Source organism: Lates calcarifer, unplaced genomic scaffold, assembly GCF_001640805.2.
Source record: "Lates calcarifer isolate ASB-BC8 unplaced genomic scaffold, TLL_Latcal_v3 scaffold_73_155, whole genome shotgun sequence".
NCBI classification, from domain to species: domain Eukaryota; kingdom Metazoa; phylum Chordata; class Actinopteri; family Centropomidae; genus Lates; species Lates calcarifer.
Window position 1 is genome coordinate 43,481 of NW_026118176.1, and position 16,004 is coordinate 59,484.

A 16,004-nucleotide genomic window follows, 5' to 3' on the forward strand; every position below is an offset into this window, starting at 1 on the left:
GAAAGTCGCCGTTTTAATAAAAGTTATATCATCAAGAAAACAACAAAAAAAGGTTCAGAGATGTTTCTAGAATTTGCTCCTTGTGACTCTGTCTCAGTCTTTTATTTTCTAATCCGCTTTGGTCTCATTGTCTTTTTCAGTAAATTCCCAGTTTGTGTTGAAACTGAGACCGACTCTGATGAGAAGACTGAAGATCTACAGCTGGTTTCTCAACAAACAAGCTTTAGTTTTGCAGTGACAACATGTACAGAGCAGTGTGAATGTTTTTCATGTGCTCATTCATGAATGTGATGTGTCTCTTCTGTCTGACTATTTTAAATCTGTGAACTGAGCAGCAGTCAGATCCTCAGCTGCTTCACACCTCAGACAGAGAGGAAACTGTCACATGATCACATCTCTGTTTTCTTTGTTATTTAACCTGCCCTCACTGACAACAATGTGTTGGATGGAATAATAGAAACACGTCTGTATATTAAATACGTTTCGTTCCATCACATGACGACAGGAAACTACAACATGTGACCAAAATAATTCAAACCTGAAACATCACACGAAACAAAAGTTTATTACAAACGGTTAATTGTTAAAAATCAAAGTGCATCAGCTTCATGTTCCCTCCGTCCGTCAGATACAAAGATAGGTGAATAGATGTCTCGCTCTCAGTTTTTCTCAGCAGGGCCGTCCTTTGAGGAGGAGGTGTTGCTTCCCTCCGTCCCCCCGCTGGAGGAGGAGGAGGTGGTGGAGGTGGTGATGGCTGGGGCTGCAGTAATGGTGATGGGGACGACCCTCTCCTTCCCATCAGTCAATGCTCTCTCCCGGGGCGCCTGGATCTGCAGCCGGCCTCCCACCAGCGAGCAGGTGACGGTCTCGGGGTCGACGCCGTCCGGCAGGTCGAACTCCTGCCTGAACTCCTGGCACCTGTAGGAGTAGGAGCCCTTCCCGTCCTCCTGCTTCTTCTCTGTCTTGCCGCTCACCCTCAGCTTCCTGCCCACCTGTTTGACGGACAGCTCCTCCGGGGAGAACTCCTTAGTGTCCAGGCTGAGGGCGAAGCTGCTGCCGTCCCTCGCCAGGTCCTGGAAGGCGATAGGTTTGAAGACCACCGAGGAGGAGGTCTGGTCGATCTCGTCGAAGATCTTCTGGTGCAGCCTCTCCATGTACTCCATGCTCTGCCTCATCTCCTGCAGGTGGCGGATCATCTCCTGCTCGATGTGGTAGAAGAGCGGCCGGGTCTCAGGCCACAGGCTGCGGACCGGCCAGTGCAGGTCCAGGAAAGGCCTCATGGTGACGGGGGACGGCTGGAAGACGCTGGGACACAACATCCTGACGTTTGGTCTTTGTAGGTGTGGAGGTTCTGGAGGTTTCAGATCAGCAGCTTCAGTCTGGAGTCTGACTGTTTGTCTGTCTGATGTCCTGCCTCCCTGCTGGTTATATACTCACTCACCCCTCCACCGGAAAGTTCCAGCAGCATTCCTGTATGTGTGTGCGCTCACAGTCTAAAAGCAGCGCCGCTGGTATTCCTGCAGCCGGCTGCCACATGCCGACACATCTCAGCTTTGTTCTATTTCTGCTGCAGGACTATGTCATGGTCTTTCTTAAGCAGCGCAACATACACACACGTTGTACGTCAGTTTTTTGTGAGGACACACTGATAGAATTAATCCCCAAGAGAGACCCCCTCACCCAAATCCTAAAACCAGGTCTTAACCCTCAAACAGGCCTTGGAGGACCGGCCAGAATGTCTTCAGTCACAAGGTATAAAACTCAAACTGGTCCTCACAAAGAAACATGAGTCACTTTACAAGACTTTACCTGAATGAAAAATTGTTTTCTTCCTTCTTATTCAGTTGTTTTATCGTGTGACAGGTTAAGGCCAATAAACTCTCATTGTTCGACTTGTGGTTTACTGAATCGCATCGGATCTACCTGGTCCAGGTCCAGGAGCCCCAGCCGAGGACCCGTAAACACTCGTCGTTCAGATTTGATTGTTTGACTGTGATCTCCAGTTAGTTACCATACAACTGTAACATGGAAGATATAATACTGTAAAATATACTATGAATACTATTACCTTGGGGTTACCTAACGTCACCTTGAGGTTCTCTGAAGGATTTAGAAATGAACTTTTACATATGTAAAGGTTTTTGAGAATAACCTTTCTGGGAATCTTTAGGAAATCTTCCCCAGATATTCTCTGAAAGTTTTACAAAATAATAAAGGTTCTGTTTTGGTTTTTCTAGAATAACCTTCAAGGCATGTTCCGTTTTGGTTCTCTGAGAGTTTTTACAAAATAACCTCTGAGAAGCTTCAGGTAAGGTTACCTTTAAGAGCAAAATAACTTTTAGGTATTGAAAATTTTCAAGAGTAACCCTCTGAAAATATTCCCTTTAGACTCTCTTATGTTTTTACAAAATAACTTTTAAATAACAAAGACTTTTTCAAGAATAACCTTCAGGTCTTTATGTTCTTCCTGTTTACTTTTCTTTATTGTGTCAGTTTTAACAATTGACTGTAAAAGTTCTAAACTGTAAAAAAAAAAAAAGTCGATATTTTCTGAGTTTAATTGGTGGTTAATTTATAAATGCTGGTGAATGATAGAGTGTCTCTGTCACTGAGCTGTTTCGGAAAAACGACTCACTGCCGTTGTTTCTATTTTTCACCTCCATATTTTTTCAGTGAAACAACCCGCTCCTTCCTCCTTCAGTCCCTCAGCCAATCACATCCGTGCCTGACCCGTTCTCAGCCAATCACACGTCAGCTGTCAGGAGGCGGAAGGAACGGGTTCCTTCACGTTCCCCTACTGTCTCCCTTTCAAATACAACAGTGACCGCGCTGCTGTTGTCGTCGGGGGATTAGCTCAAATGGTAGAGCGCTCGCTTAGCATGCGAGAGGTAGCGGGATCGATGCCCGCATCCTCCAGAGGATCCTTTTCTGAATCAGCGCTGTTGGAAAGTGACGGTTTCTGTCTGAACATTTTCACATGGAACAAACTCACCACACAGCCTGTTTGACTCGCCTCGTGCTCTCCGTGAGTTCATTTAACTGTTCAACTGTTTACTGTAAACTGCCTAACTACAGTACTTTTTACTTTACTACATTTATACAACAGTTAGTTTCACTTTTCAAGGTCTCATCTGACAAAATACAACACTGATACTTCAGCTACATGCAGTATTTTTACTCTGATACTTTAGCTACATGCAGTATTTTTACTCTGATACTTTAGCTACATGCAGTATTTTTACTCTGATACTTGATACACATTTTCATTGTTGGAAGAAGTACTCATATCAGTCATTAAAAGTAAAAATACCACAATGTAAAATATACTCCATTACAGGTAAAATCCTGCTGTTTACTAAAGTAAAAGTACAAAAGTATTATCAGCTAAATGTATATTAAGTAAGTAAAAGTAAAAGTACTCATATTGCAGACTGTTTCCTGCAGAGTAAATATTATTTGCAGTATATTGAGTGGTAACTTCAGTTACTTTGCTGATTTGTATTTATACTACAAAATATATAACAAACAAATAAAGCAGTGTTATTGAGATAAAACTTTATTTACAACCTGGAACGTGACAGTGATGAACACATGAAGAATCATCCGGTCACTTATTCTGAAATGAGTCAGTACTTTTACTTTCTGTACTTCAACTATATTTTGATTCAAATACTCTCTGTACTTTTACTTGAATAACATGACTTTCAATGCAGTAACAGAGTGTCTCTATACTGTAGTATCACTACTTTTACTGCAGTAAAAGACCTGAGTACACTGTCATGTTGAGGTACTTTTACGTCTCTGCACGCACCGTTCAGGTCCGTTTATATAATGTGCTACATGAGTGCAGGTTAGTACCCAGCAGTATATAATACCTCTCAGATACCCAGATTAAAGTACTTGTACTCTGTGTACTCGGTCAGATCTACAGCTGCATGTCATTAATTCTGGTTTTTGAGTTGATCTTCAGGACGGGTCCGTACCCGCTCCCAGACCCGCAGTCTGACAGGAAAACACCCAAATAAGGCCTGAGGAAGTGATGACGCCGCTGGAAGATCTCCATGTGACGTAGAGCCTAAAAAAAACCGATCGGCGCTGTGACGTGTCCGCGGGGTTTCCGGCCATGGCGGCCGGCCGCGGTCACCGCGCACCGTTTACCGCCTGTAGACTGTCGGTCCGGTCCTCCAGTCAACACCTGCCGAGCCCGGACCGAGGGCTGGACCGTACCGGATCGGTCACGCTCCAAAAACCGCAGCACAAAGGGCGCATGGAGGCACCGGAGCTTCCGGGTACGCGCTCACCGCTTTGACCAAATATGGGCTTTCCTTCGCGCCATATTTGGGAATGTACGTCACGCAGGAGTCTATATAAAGCCGGGAACCTCATTGAGGAAACCTGACAGAGCTCAGGTTCAAGTTCACAGCATCCACACGTGAAAACACCAACCGGAAACAAACACTAGATGTTTACTCTCCCTGATGACTCAGCAGCTTCACTTCCGCCACTAACAATCAGTTTGAAAACATCTCCTCGCGGGACCCCGGAGCTGTCGACCCTCCAGCATTGGCTTCCTCCGAGCACCGCAGCCCCCAGCAGCAGCAGCAGCGTCAGCCCGGTCAGAGCGCCTCTCCGCCGGGTTCAGGAGCGGAGCGCAGCTCGGTCCCTTCGCAGGAACAGCCCGGTGCTCAGGAGCTCCAGGAGCGGCTGAGCTCCACGTCCGCCGCCGCCTCCGACTTTTCCTCCTCCCGAGAGATGGCAGCGACCAAGGCGGAGCTGCTCCTGTCCGCCCTGCAGATCTCTGACCCGCTGGCCGGCTTCCCGCCGCCTCTCTCTCCGCTGGACGGTTACCCGAAGCTGGAGGAGCTGCAGATGCTGCTGCAGAACGCCGCGGCCGGAGGCTCGCTGCTGGCCGCGTCCGCAGCGGAGGGAGCCGGGCTGCTGAGTGGAGAGCCCGGGGAGTTCGGAGGTGAGGAGACGGGAGGTGGAGGTGTGTGTTACTGGATGTTTAGAGCAGGAAACAGTCATTCAGTCATAAATAAATCAGTATTCTGCTCTGAGTGTTTCCTCTGCTCCTCAGAGGATTTGATGAGTTTCAGCTGCAGAAACAAAGTGAGGTCAATAACCTGATAAAGTGAAGAGGACTCAGATCTGCTCTCTGGTCTGTAGTGGATCAGTGACATTCTCAGATCAGATCTTGAAGCTGCAGTGAGAACAGATATAGATAGATGAGAAACATCAGGTTGGTCTGTTTCCTCTGTGTCAGATTAAAGCTGCAGCTTCAGTGAACTCTGACGTCATCTTTAATCTGTCGGTCAGCTGACTCGCTGCAGCCAATCAGCTCACAGCAAACTTCTGTTTCTTCTTCTTCTCTCAGATTCTCTGTCGGAGCTCCCGGACCTACAGAGTCTCCCCCCCCTCACCCCCCGCCTCCCCCCTCTGGCCTACAGCGGCCGCTTTACCTTCGAGCCCTCGACGGCGGCGGCATCTGGTAGCGGCCTGTGGGCGGAGCCTCTGCTCAGCCTGTTCACGGGGTTGGTCAGCATGGCAGCTCCTCCCCCCACAGCTTCCGCCTCATCAGCAGTGACATCATCAGTGACATCATCGTCGTCGATGTCTCAGCCGAACCTCAGCTCCGTCCAGATCAGCTGTGGCTCTGCTGACGTGGCCTCCGTCTTCTCCACCGCGCCCACCTACACCTCCTCCTCCGCCAGCGGCCCCGACCTCCTCCTCCCCCCCACCGACGTCCAGCCAGCCCCCCAGGCCTTCCAACCGCAGGGCCCGCCTCCCGCCTACCCCAGCTCCGCCTCCAGGCTGGGCCTCCAGGCGGTGCCGATGCTGCCGGACTACCTCCTGCCGCAGCAGCAGGACGGCGAGCTGGGTCTGAACCAGGACCAGAAGCCTGTGGTGCTGCCACAGACCCTGAACCCGCCCCCGCAGCCTCCGCTCACGCCGCTCTCCACCATCAAAGCCTTCTCCTCGCAGATCCAGACGCAGCCTCAGAGCTCCACCTACCAGGCCCAGCTCGCCAAGACCGGCCGGATCAGGAAGTCCCCTGCAGGCCGGCAGTGCAAGACGCCGCCCCACGAGCGGCCGTACGCCTGCCCGGCCGACGGCTGCGACCGCCGATTCTCCCGGTCCGACGAGCTGACGCGGCATGTGCGCGTGCACACGGGCCAGAAGCCGTTCCAGTGCCGCATCTGCATGCGCAGCTTCAGCCGCAGCGACCACCTGACCACGCACATCCGCACGCACACCGGAGAGAAGCCGTTCGCCTGCGCAGAGTGCGGACGCAAGTTCGCCCGCAGCGACGAGCGCAAGAGGCACGCCAAGATCCACCAGAGGCAGCGGGACCGCAAGGCCGACAGGAGCTCCGCCTCCTCCTCCGCTCCCAAACCCCCCGTCTACACCTCCCCTCCCACCTCCTCCCCCTGCTCCTCCTACTCCTCCCCTGCTCACAGCTCCTCCTCACCCGCTGCCTCGCTCTTCGCCCCCTCCTCCTCCCTCAGCATGCAGGCCGCCTCCCCCTGCTTCACCTCCTCCTCCTCCTCCTCCTCGCTGTCACACATCTACACCTCCTCCCCGTCCCCCCACCTCTACTCCTCCACCTGCTCCTCTCCGATGGGAAGTCCTCAGTCGGAGCTGCCCTCCCCCCACAGCTCCAACATCTGCTGACGGACAGGAGGTTCACCTGCCGTGACCTTTGACCTCAGACTGAAACTCTGCCTCTGCAACACCAGGAAGAACTCAGACTGCTCCTCCAGTAGTGACGAGGTCAAAGGTCATCAAACTGTCAGACGTCGGATTAAAACACGACATGAACTCAAACCTTGAGCGTCGACCGAGGAGTTTCAAAAAACTCTCTGTACCAAACTCCATAGAGAAAACGCTGAATTTAAGAGACTCGACGTTCACTGATTTTAAACAGTGTAAATATGAGTTGTTGTGTACATAATGTTTACATGTAGTATAATGTACAGACGTGTATATATATGTACATAATGTTTTTACCTACTGTGTAGGTTCTGGGACGTTTGTATGTTTACATTCAGGTCAGTGTTGGATTTTTATACTGAACATGTTTCCTCTTTAAAACAAAGAGCTGAGAGAATAAAACGTCTTAATCCTGTCGCTGCTGCTCGGTTCTTTAATCAGATTTTTAAATATAAAGGGACAAATACATGTCATATTTATTTATGTACAACCTGAACAAACCACTGTATTCATGTACTGAGTGGAACAAAGGAAGCACTTCATTAAGTAATGTTAATTTTACAGCCTGGAGAGACAATGAAATGATAAAAACCAAATGTAAACAGAGGAAAAATGACCACACTCAGTCACAGTGGTGAGTCACACAATTCATCCATGAAATGAACCAAATTCAGCAAAGTTACCTTTTAAACATCAGAATATTAAAGTGAGAAAAGCACCAGACATGGTTCCTAATGAAAAGAGTAATAATCATAATACATAAGAAACTAATGGGAAATAATAAAGATTCAGAAACTGATTAAACGTCAGATTCAGATCAAACACAAACACTGTGGTATTTCTGTCAGCAGTAAATCCTCCCTGTGTGTGTGTGTGTGTGTGTGTGTGTGTGTGTGTGTGTGGAAAAACACCGCGGATTCAGCCCATATATGGTGCTTCCTGTCTGAGCAGCGGACGTCCTGACGCCCATATAAGGAGCTTCCTGCTGCTGCTGGCGGGACGCCCGGAGGCTGTGATGTAACCGGTGAACGGACAGGGACGACAGGTCGGACAGGAGTGTGTGTGTGTGTGTGTGTGTGTGTGTGTGTGTGTGTGTGTGTGTGTGTGTGTGTGAATCAGACCAAAATCCCCCAAAAACTCTGGTCCTGGTCCAGAGGATCGAGCTGGTCTCAGATCCGTTTACAGGGAGAGAGAGGAGGGAAGGAAGGACGTGAGGAAAGAGGGAAGGGAGCAAGGAAGGAAGTGAGGAAGGGAGGAAGAAAAAGAACAAGAGCTCCCTCCAGTGGTCTTTAACAGAGTCTTTAAAGTCTTTACTCAAGTTTTCTGGATCTGGATCTGGGTCCGGATGATGATATGGACTGCAGTCATTTTCATTATGAAGTAACAGGAAGTTGAAAATACTCAGTACAAGTACTTCAGAAAGTGTTTTGCAGGAGAATTAATGATAAAATATTTATTCCTGGTCTTTGGCGCCCTCCAGCGGTCTGACCGTGTCTGTGCCAGAAAACCCTCCTGGAGTTAGTGACGATGATCCACAGACACTGAACATGCTCCAGGTCACACCTGTTAATCAGCAGGAGGAACTGACCAATCAGAGAGCAGAAAGCGGCGCCATTTTGTCTCGCGGTTTCAAGAGAAGGATCAATGTTTTTTCTTTTCCGTTGTAAATACGAGTGTTTGGATGAAACCGGTTTATCGGGCGGACGGGGGAGAAGCGGATTAACGTGGAGCGCTGATTGCTGAACTTTCTTTGGAGTCACCGTTAGAATCCGACTGGAATCGGATCCGAACCGGAAACTGACCGCCGACGACGATGGAAGCGACAGAGTCTCTTCCGACACCTGGCAGGTGTACAGCAGGTGGGTGCTTCCTGATCCGGTTTTTACGTTTAAATTAGAGAATTGCCGGTGTCGAACAAAAGATAATTAACGTTTGATGTTCGCCACTGCCTGAGGCGAACAACCGTCGCCGGTGGACCCCCGCGATGTTCGCTTCGCTCGGTGAATATATTCGACACCAGCCGCATAAATAAACGATCAGCATTCACGCGCACCTAGTTCTCTGCGTTAATGCTAATTCGTAACTGCGAGTTTCCGTAGTGTAGTGGTTATCACGTTCGCCTCACACGCGAAAGGTCCCCGGTTCGAAACCGGGCGGAAACATCATTTTTTTTTTAGTGAAGCGGCGAACAGCGTTAGAAAAAATCACAGCACTGCAGCGGCGGTTAACGCTGTTTTGGCTAAAATGCAAAATAAAATCAGTAAATGTCCAGAAAATTATTTTCCTGGCACAAAACGATGTTTCCGCCCGGTTTCGAACCGGGGACCTTTCGCGTGTTAGGCGAACGTGATAACCACTACACTACGGAAACTCATATCTATGGGTTTCACAGTAATGCTTATAAATGGTATATGTATTCTATTATTCTTCCACCATGACAGTCGACAGAACGTTAAAGGGACGTTCATTTCATTTCCTGTTTGAAGTCAAAGTGAAGACTGTCTTCATCTTCATATACAGATGACCAAAGCACTTCCGGAGTCGTCTCTACCGTAAAAATAAATAGTATGGGTCCTGTTATGTTAGTATGTCAGTTTCCGTAGTGTAGTGGTTATCACGTTCGCCTCACACGCGAAAGGTCCCCCGGTTCGAAACCGGGCGGAAACATTATTAGTTTTTAGTTTTATTTATTTTTTCTTCTCAGTCTACAGTTATCTTCGTCTGCTGCACGCGAACACTTAAATCGCACCGTAAATGTACCTGAAGTCTGAACTCTTAACTTCATCCATTCATTCTCTATGGTAGTTCTTACCAGTGCGGATGTAATACCCCCTCTGACCACAACGTCCTCATGTACAACCAGTGAAACAGCGCCACTCGGTCATAGTTTCTCATGTGACAGGTCAAGAGGGGTACTACAGCTGGAACTGTTACAGTTCTCCTCGTTAGTATAGTGGTGAGTATCCCCGCCTGTCACGCGGGAGACCGGGGGTTCGATTCCCCGACGGGGAGGCATAACTTTATTTTTATTCTGTGTAGCTTTATTGATAGAAAAAAAAATCAAGATCTCTTTCTATTTGAAGAAAAAACAGAAACTTTATTGATCCTGAAGGAAATTAAACGATCAGCTGGAGGCATCGATCCCGCTACCTCTCGCATGCTAAGCGGAGCGCTCTACCATTTGAGCTAATCCCCCGTCGGCAGTGAATGGTAGAGTAACAGCTTCAGGCTCCGACTGTTACTCTCAGTCTGACAACATGATGATAGGATTCCTCCAGAGACAGAGCTTTTTATTAAAGAGTCAGATCCTTTAGTTTAACCAGAAACATCTCTATATATCTCTACCAGACTCCATAGAGAAAAACAGGGATTTAACCAGGAGCTGCTGGAATACCACTGCCTCCATCTGTTAGTGTGTCTGTGTTACTGTGTGACTTTCAGTGGAGGAAGAAGTAATCAGATCAGATACAGATACAGTACCACACAGGAAGACAAAAAAAGCAACAAAAACAAATAGATGAATCTAGCAGCTCCTGTGTTCTGCCTCAGTAAAATTCCTATTTTTGTCAATGGAGTCTGTATATAGAGATGTTTCTGATTGAAAAAGTATTCAGACCCATTACTTTAACTTATATAAAGTATCAAAAGATTTCTTCCCTCAGTGAAAGTCACACCCATAATGCAGCTCTCTGTCTGGTCTTCCTTCGAACTTGTTTTCACCACTGAAAGTGTCATTAAAACCTTTAAACACAAAACAGATGATTGATTTTTTTTATTCAGCGTGTTCAGGCAGGTTATCATCACAGGAAACAGGAATAAAAGACAAACTACAGCAGCAGCAGCCTGAACTAAATAAACTGTAAACCAGCAGTTGCTCAGCCAAACACATGGAGCTTTATAGATAACACTGTGTGTGGGAGGGAGGAAGTTTAATGTCCATTCTCTGTGTGAACGAGCTAGTCCAGAGTGTAGATGTTCTCCTGGACTGGTCTCCTCATGCGGATCTCGTAGATAATGTGAGGAGGTTCTTCAGAGGAGAAACTGGGAGGAGAAAAGGTAACAACAGGTCAACAAACAGCTGGTCAGGATGTGGGGGGGTCAAAGGTCATTAAAGGACGACAAGTTTATGTCAGACTCACCAGCTGGTCTTTAAGGCTCTTCTGTATATTCCACCTGGAGAAGAAAATAAGATTTTACATATAAAAAATCAAAGTCGTGAACACAGAGACCGTTCTTCACCTGATGATCGTCCATGTCAATGGACGTCCACTAAAGTTCTTGTTTTTGCCACTGACAGGCTCTGATTGTTATTTCTAAGTGTAAGAGTAGGAGTCAGATCCTTTTAGTTTAACCAGAAACATCTCTGTATATCTCTACCAGACTCCATTGACAAAAACAGGGATTTAACCAGGAGCTGCTGGAATACCACTGCCTCCATCTGTTAGTGTGTCTGTGTTACTGTGTGACTCTCAGTGGTGGAAGAAGTAATCAGATACTTTACTGAAGTAAAAGTACCACACAGTAACACAGACACACTAACAGATGATCCCAAAAGCTCCAAGGTTCTGCTGGGTAAAATTCCTGTTTTTGTTAATGGAGTCTGGTACTGATATTCTCTGCTTAACTTTAGAAAACAGTCTGTTTATCTTCCCTCATGTTGCCTGAACCAGTACAACTCTCTGCTCTGATGACTCGTCACCAACTGACTCTGTTAAATTTGTTCTGTTTCTCTGCTGAAATTCTTCTTGATAATCAAACACTGTCCAGGTGAATTCATTAGTCTGAAGGAGGACGTACGTTTGCAAGGCCAGGAAGAGGAAAACTGCCGCCAGGATCAACAACACACTGAGGGAGAGAGAGAGGATGGAACGTTGATCTGAAGGGAGAGAGAGGGTAGAGAGTCCTCCACCTGACACAAAGAGAGAAAGTTCAAGTTAAACTGGACCTTTCAGGACCAACAGGAACCAATCAGGACCTGATTCATGCAACAACACTACATCCTAAGTTGAGTAGATCCCTCGTTGACAAAGCAGTCCTGACCCATCGAGGCATGGACTCGCTCCCCACGTGCATCAGTGAGCCTTGGCCATCCATGACCCTGTCACCAGGTCACTGGTTGGACCACTTTTGGTCGGTCCTGACCACTGCAGACCGGGATCATCCCACAAGAGCTTCAGTTTTAGAGATACTCTGACCCAGTCGTCACGATCTGAACTTTGTCCAAGTCGCTCAGATCCTTGTGCTTACCCCACAACAACTTTCAAAATGTTGCTTGCTGCTGGATATATCCTCCTAGTATATATAATATTTATATATCATACAGTGTTACTCACAGTGACGGTGTCGGAGCGCAGCAGGGTGGAGTTCCTCCTCAGAAGGTCCAGCTGAGACGACAGCAGAGTTTTCCAGTTCACTGCACAAACAGAAAGCAAACCTTAAAACATTAAATTCAGAGTTTGTACTCGTGTGACTTGGAGCTGTACCAACTTCAAATTCAGACAAATTACAGACAAGCTCAAATTCCTTTTATAACTCGAGGATTGATCTGTCATTGCAGCTTTTACTTTATTCTCTGAAGCACTGCCAAATAAAATGTTGAGTAGTCGATGCATCTGTTAAGAAAACAGAGTCGACTGAGAAAATGTGATTTGACGACTCGTTCTGACTCTGGTTTTTTGTACTTTCTACTTTTTATCAGTGTGGATGTGAAGTCAGGCTTAAATTTTGTTCGTAATGATTTTGAAAAAGTCTTAAAAAGTCTTAGATTTTTGTTGAAATCTGCAGAAACCCTGAACCAACAAATTCTAATTAGTTCATCCTTGAGTCCAAGTTAATGTTTGTACCAAATTTGAAGAAAACCCCCGAGGTATTACTGAGGTATCATGTTCATGAGAATCTGATGGACGACCTGAAAACATAAGGACCTCAAATATGACTGTCTATGGTGCAGAGGAATAAAAAGAATTTTGTTGAGTGAACAATCCATCAGAACATTTAGTCAGCCAAGTATTTAACGTTAAAACTGATCTAATTGCGTTGAGTAAACATGAAGAAAGGTTTGTTTAATATAACTTATTGTGAGACTTTACAGTTCAAGGGTTAAGTAAATACATGTTAGGGGAACTTTATGTCTTCATTATGAATCACAGATGAATCACAGTTTGGTTTGTTGTCGTCTCACCTGTGGAGGCCGACGGCTCCGTGACTCGATCCGTCGTGGTTGTTGTTGGAACAGGAGAACTGGTGACCAGAGCTGAGGAGGAGAAACCTGATCAGCTCAGATCAGATCAGACCAGATCAGATTTCCACAACATAAAACCAAAGCACTGTCTTTTATAACATCTTATAAAAGATACTTTTAAAAAATTAGAGTACAAGATAAAGAATGGGATGGTTTAAAGCAGGAAATATAAAGACTAAGAAAGTCAACCAAAAGATGCAACTGGACCCTGACAGACTCAGATTGTTCTGTGTCTGACAACATTATGGAGACAGAGCTTTTTATTGAAGAGTTTAGTTTAACCAGAAAACATCTCTATGTATCGCTGCCAGACTCCATTAACAACAACTCATCTCTTAATGTGAAGAAAAACCTTCACTGTTCATGTTGACTGAAGAACTTGAACCTGCCCTTTAACTGAGCCTGAAGTCAAGTGTTGTTGGGCTCACCTTTGACCACTCTCAGGTTCATGATCACCTTCTTGTCATTGAAGATCCCGTCGATGTCCACCCTGCAGCAGTACGGTCCGCTGTCTGTCCGCCTCACGTTCAGGATGTCCAGGTCCATCTGTCCGTCCAGGACGTCCCCCCGTCAGCCGGTACCGGTCCTCCACCTGCAGTGTCAGGAACGAAAGGTGATCATCTCATTACCTACTGGGAAACCTTGGGTCCTTCATTCATCTGGATGTTGCTGTCTGTGGGACGATCTTGAACAAGACAAATCCATGGAGGTCCCACCCTGAAACCCACAGGACCCAAAGGATCAGGACACCCCAAGAAGTCCATGTCCGTGTCCCGATGGGTCAGAGCTGTGTTGGTGGCTCGAGGGGGACCTGCACAATATTCAACAGTTCTGAACCAGGATCACGGGACACAACCTGACCTTGGAGATGACGCCGTGCTCGTCCGTCTGCACCAGGATGTTGCTGCACCAGAAGGTCCCACAGCCACGACCCCAGCAGACCCGACTCAGGCCAAAACGCTTCACAGAGTACTGGCAGGACAGAGAGGCCACGCCCCCTTCAGGTACTTTAAAAGAAGAAACGGATGAAAACTGTCCACCTGCAGCACAAAGACACACCGAGGACAAAATACTCTTTACACATGTGAAACACGTCCAGATCTTCAGGAATAATTCACACTGTAACACAAACACAGTCAAACAAAATTCATCAAACAGTTATAAAGAAGATTTCTGAGAGGCAGCGTTTGTGCGTTCTTTGTGATCTTGAGGTTGTTTAGAATGAATTTAGTTTTGGATTTCGCTGCCCTCTGTATACTGAGTTAAGTCGGCTCTTTGGTGCAGAGACCTTTGTTTTGGCTGCTGAGACAGAGGACTCTGTCTCCAGTGCAACACTTTAATTTGTCGAAGTGAACATTTTGATTCGTCATGTAGCCATCAAGGTTATTGTTAAACAATGCAACAAAAATCACACAGAGATACAAGACTGCTACAAAGAGACATGAAACAACCACAAAGAGACATAACACAGCCACAAATAAAGAACAAGATGTTTATCTGCTTCCTGGCTTCTTGTTGATTTGTTTACAGTATTGTCACATGATTGACACATGAACGATGGTGAAGGTCTGAGCCGTCACAGCTACAGTCCTACGACCTCAGAGTTGTGATGTCATAGGTTCGTGTCATGATGTCATAGTGTCATGATGTCATAGGTTCGTGTCGTGATGTCATAGGTTCGTGTCTCACCTGACAGGACGAAGAGGACGATGATGAAGGTCTGAGGCGATCGACGGCGGTGAGGCAAGGCAGCGGCCATCCTGTGAGTGAGTGTGTGTTCATTGTCCAGTTGAAGACAACAACACAGTGTGACTCTGTGACGGGGGGGGGGGGTCACAGAGGGCGGGGCCAGAGACACACTGTGTTTCTGTCTGTTTGGTTTAATGTTGTGAATGTCTGCTGTGTTTTAACTCTCATCTTTATGAATGATTCATCAGTTTTTAAAGAGTCACTGCAGCCTCAAATTCAGCTACAGACCCCCCCACCCCCCCCCCAGAACATTTACAGTGATGATGTGTTTCTGTGTTTCTTCTTAGAACGTTAGTGAGAGTTTGAAAGAGCGTGAGTAGAAACACAACGAGGCTGTAAAGGTGAACTGGTGAGTAGATGGGTTTTCATGTTAACGTCCCCGACAACCTCTGTAGTCTCATTTAGACACTCGTTAGCAACCGCCTTTTTAAGACACGTAAAAGCTTCAAACATCAGGAGTGGGGATTTACTGACCCATTTTATGTCGGAAAATAAAACCTGAAAATGTCTTGAGCTTGTGTTAAAACCACAGACCTTATTTCAGACATTTAACCAGAAACACACTGACTGGACGAGGGAACAGGAAGAGCTAACATGCTAACATGCTAACACTTCCTGGTTTCAGGACTCAGTTCTGCAGGACTCTGCTCTCTTAGTTTTGGCTGTTTCATCATCTCTGTGAGTCTTTAATTTAATGTATATCTTCACTGGTTTTCAGTTTCTTGGAACCAAACTTTGGTTCTGTGTTAATATCTAGAAGCTGTTTGGTTCTGGATCGAAAACTGAGCCACAGACTAAGAAGCTGAAAATCTAATCTGATGAAGATGGTTTATCTGCAATTCCAAAGAATTGTCATGTTAATTTCCATGAAACATTTTTATCAGAATGCTCTAATAAATCAGAAATTTAAAGACATCATATTACTCTTTAATCGTTTAATTTAAAAACATATTTCTGCTGTTTAACTTTAATGTTTTGAAACATTTGTGGACTTTTAAGGTTTGAACTGAAGTTTTTCTGTCGACTGATGAACTGGAAAAACTGCAATAACATGAATTAAAAAGACGCAGTGTGTTTGTGCTGAGGGAAGGAAACACTGAGGACAAAGGACTTTATCTCTGAAACACACACAGTGTAACACACAGAGCTGCTGGCTGTGTGGAGACATCGCTGTCACACAGAGGATTCATTATTCACATCAAATATCTCAGTTTTCCTCACTTCAGTTTTGTTTCTGCCCAAACTGACAATTTCAGAGGCTTTTAATTTGAAAAAACAAAAATATTGAAACTTAAACTGTTAA

The 16,004-nt window shown here is 46.2% G+C and overlaps 2 protein-coding genes, 5 non-coding genes and 1 pseudogene across 8 annotated transcripts; 5 read left to right on the forward strand and 3 right to left on the reverse strand.

The window, feature by feature from the left end:
- Positions 1-549: 549 nt before the first annotated feature.
- Positions 550-1,424, reverse strand: LOC108884086 (heat shock protein beta-11-like). Its single transcript, XM_018677744.2, has one exon. It carries the CDS (start codon positions 1,317-1,319, stop codon positions 660-662), a length of 660 nt encoding a protein of 219 aa, XP_018533260.1. The 5' UTR covers positions 1,320-1,424; the 3' UTR covers positions 550-659.
- A 1,419-nt stretch (positions 1,425-2,843) lies between these two features.
- trnaa-agc (transfer RNA alanine (anticodon AGC)) lies at positions 2,844-2,916 on the forward strand. The gene has a single exon. It is a non-coding gene; the product is annotated as a tRNA-Ala (tRNA).
- Positions 2,917-3,588: 672 nt separating this feature from the next.
- On the forward strand, positions 3,589-7,128 carry LOC108884087 (early growth response protein 1). Of its 2 annotated transcripts, none has more exons than XM_018677745.2 (2): positions 3,589-4,987; positions 5,375-7,128. In XM_018677745.2, the coding sequence occupies exons 1-2, from the start codon at positions 4,753-4,755 to the stop codon at positions 6,670-6,672; spliced, it is 1,533 nt and encodes a 510-aa protein (XP_018533261.1). In that variant the 5' UTR covers positions 3,589-4,752; the 3' UTR covers positions 6,673-7,128. The 2 variants fall into 2 exon arrangements, with proteins under 2 accessions (XP_018533261.1, XP_018533262.1); XM_018677746.2 differs by having other exon boundaries at positions 3,599-4,966.
- Positions 7,129-8,800: 1,672 nt separating this feature from the next.
- Positions 8,801-8,873, forward strand: trnav-cac (transfer RNA valine (anticodon CAC)). The gene has a single exon. It is a non-coding gene; the product is annotated as a tRNA-Val (tRNA).
- Positions 8,874-9,009: 136 nt separating this feature from the next.
- trnav-aac (transfer RNA valine (anticodon AAC)) lies at positions 9,010-9,082 on the reverse strand. Its single transcript has one exon. It is a non-coding gene; the product is annotated as a tRNA-Val (tRNA).
- A 222-nt stretch (positions 9,083-9,304) lies between these two features.
- trnav-cac (transfer RNA valine (anticodon CAC)) lies at positions 9,305-9,378 on the forward strand. Its single transcript has one exon. It is a non-coding gene; the product is annotated as a tRNA-Val (tRNA).
- A 272-nt stretch (positions 9,379-9,650) lies between these two features.
- On the forward strand, positions 9,651-9,723 carry trnad-guc (transfer RNA aspartic acid (anticodon GUC)). The gene has a single exon. It is a non-coding gene; the product is annotated as a tRNA-Asp (tRNA).
- Positions 9,724-10,473: 750 nt separating this feature from the next.
- LOC108884076 (hepatitis A virus cellular receptor 1 homolog) lies at positions 10,474-14,757 on the reverse strand (annotated as a pseudogene).
- Positions 14,758-16,004: the final 1,247 nt, after the last annotated feature.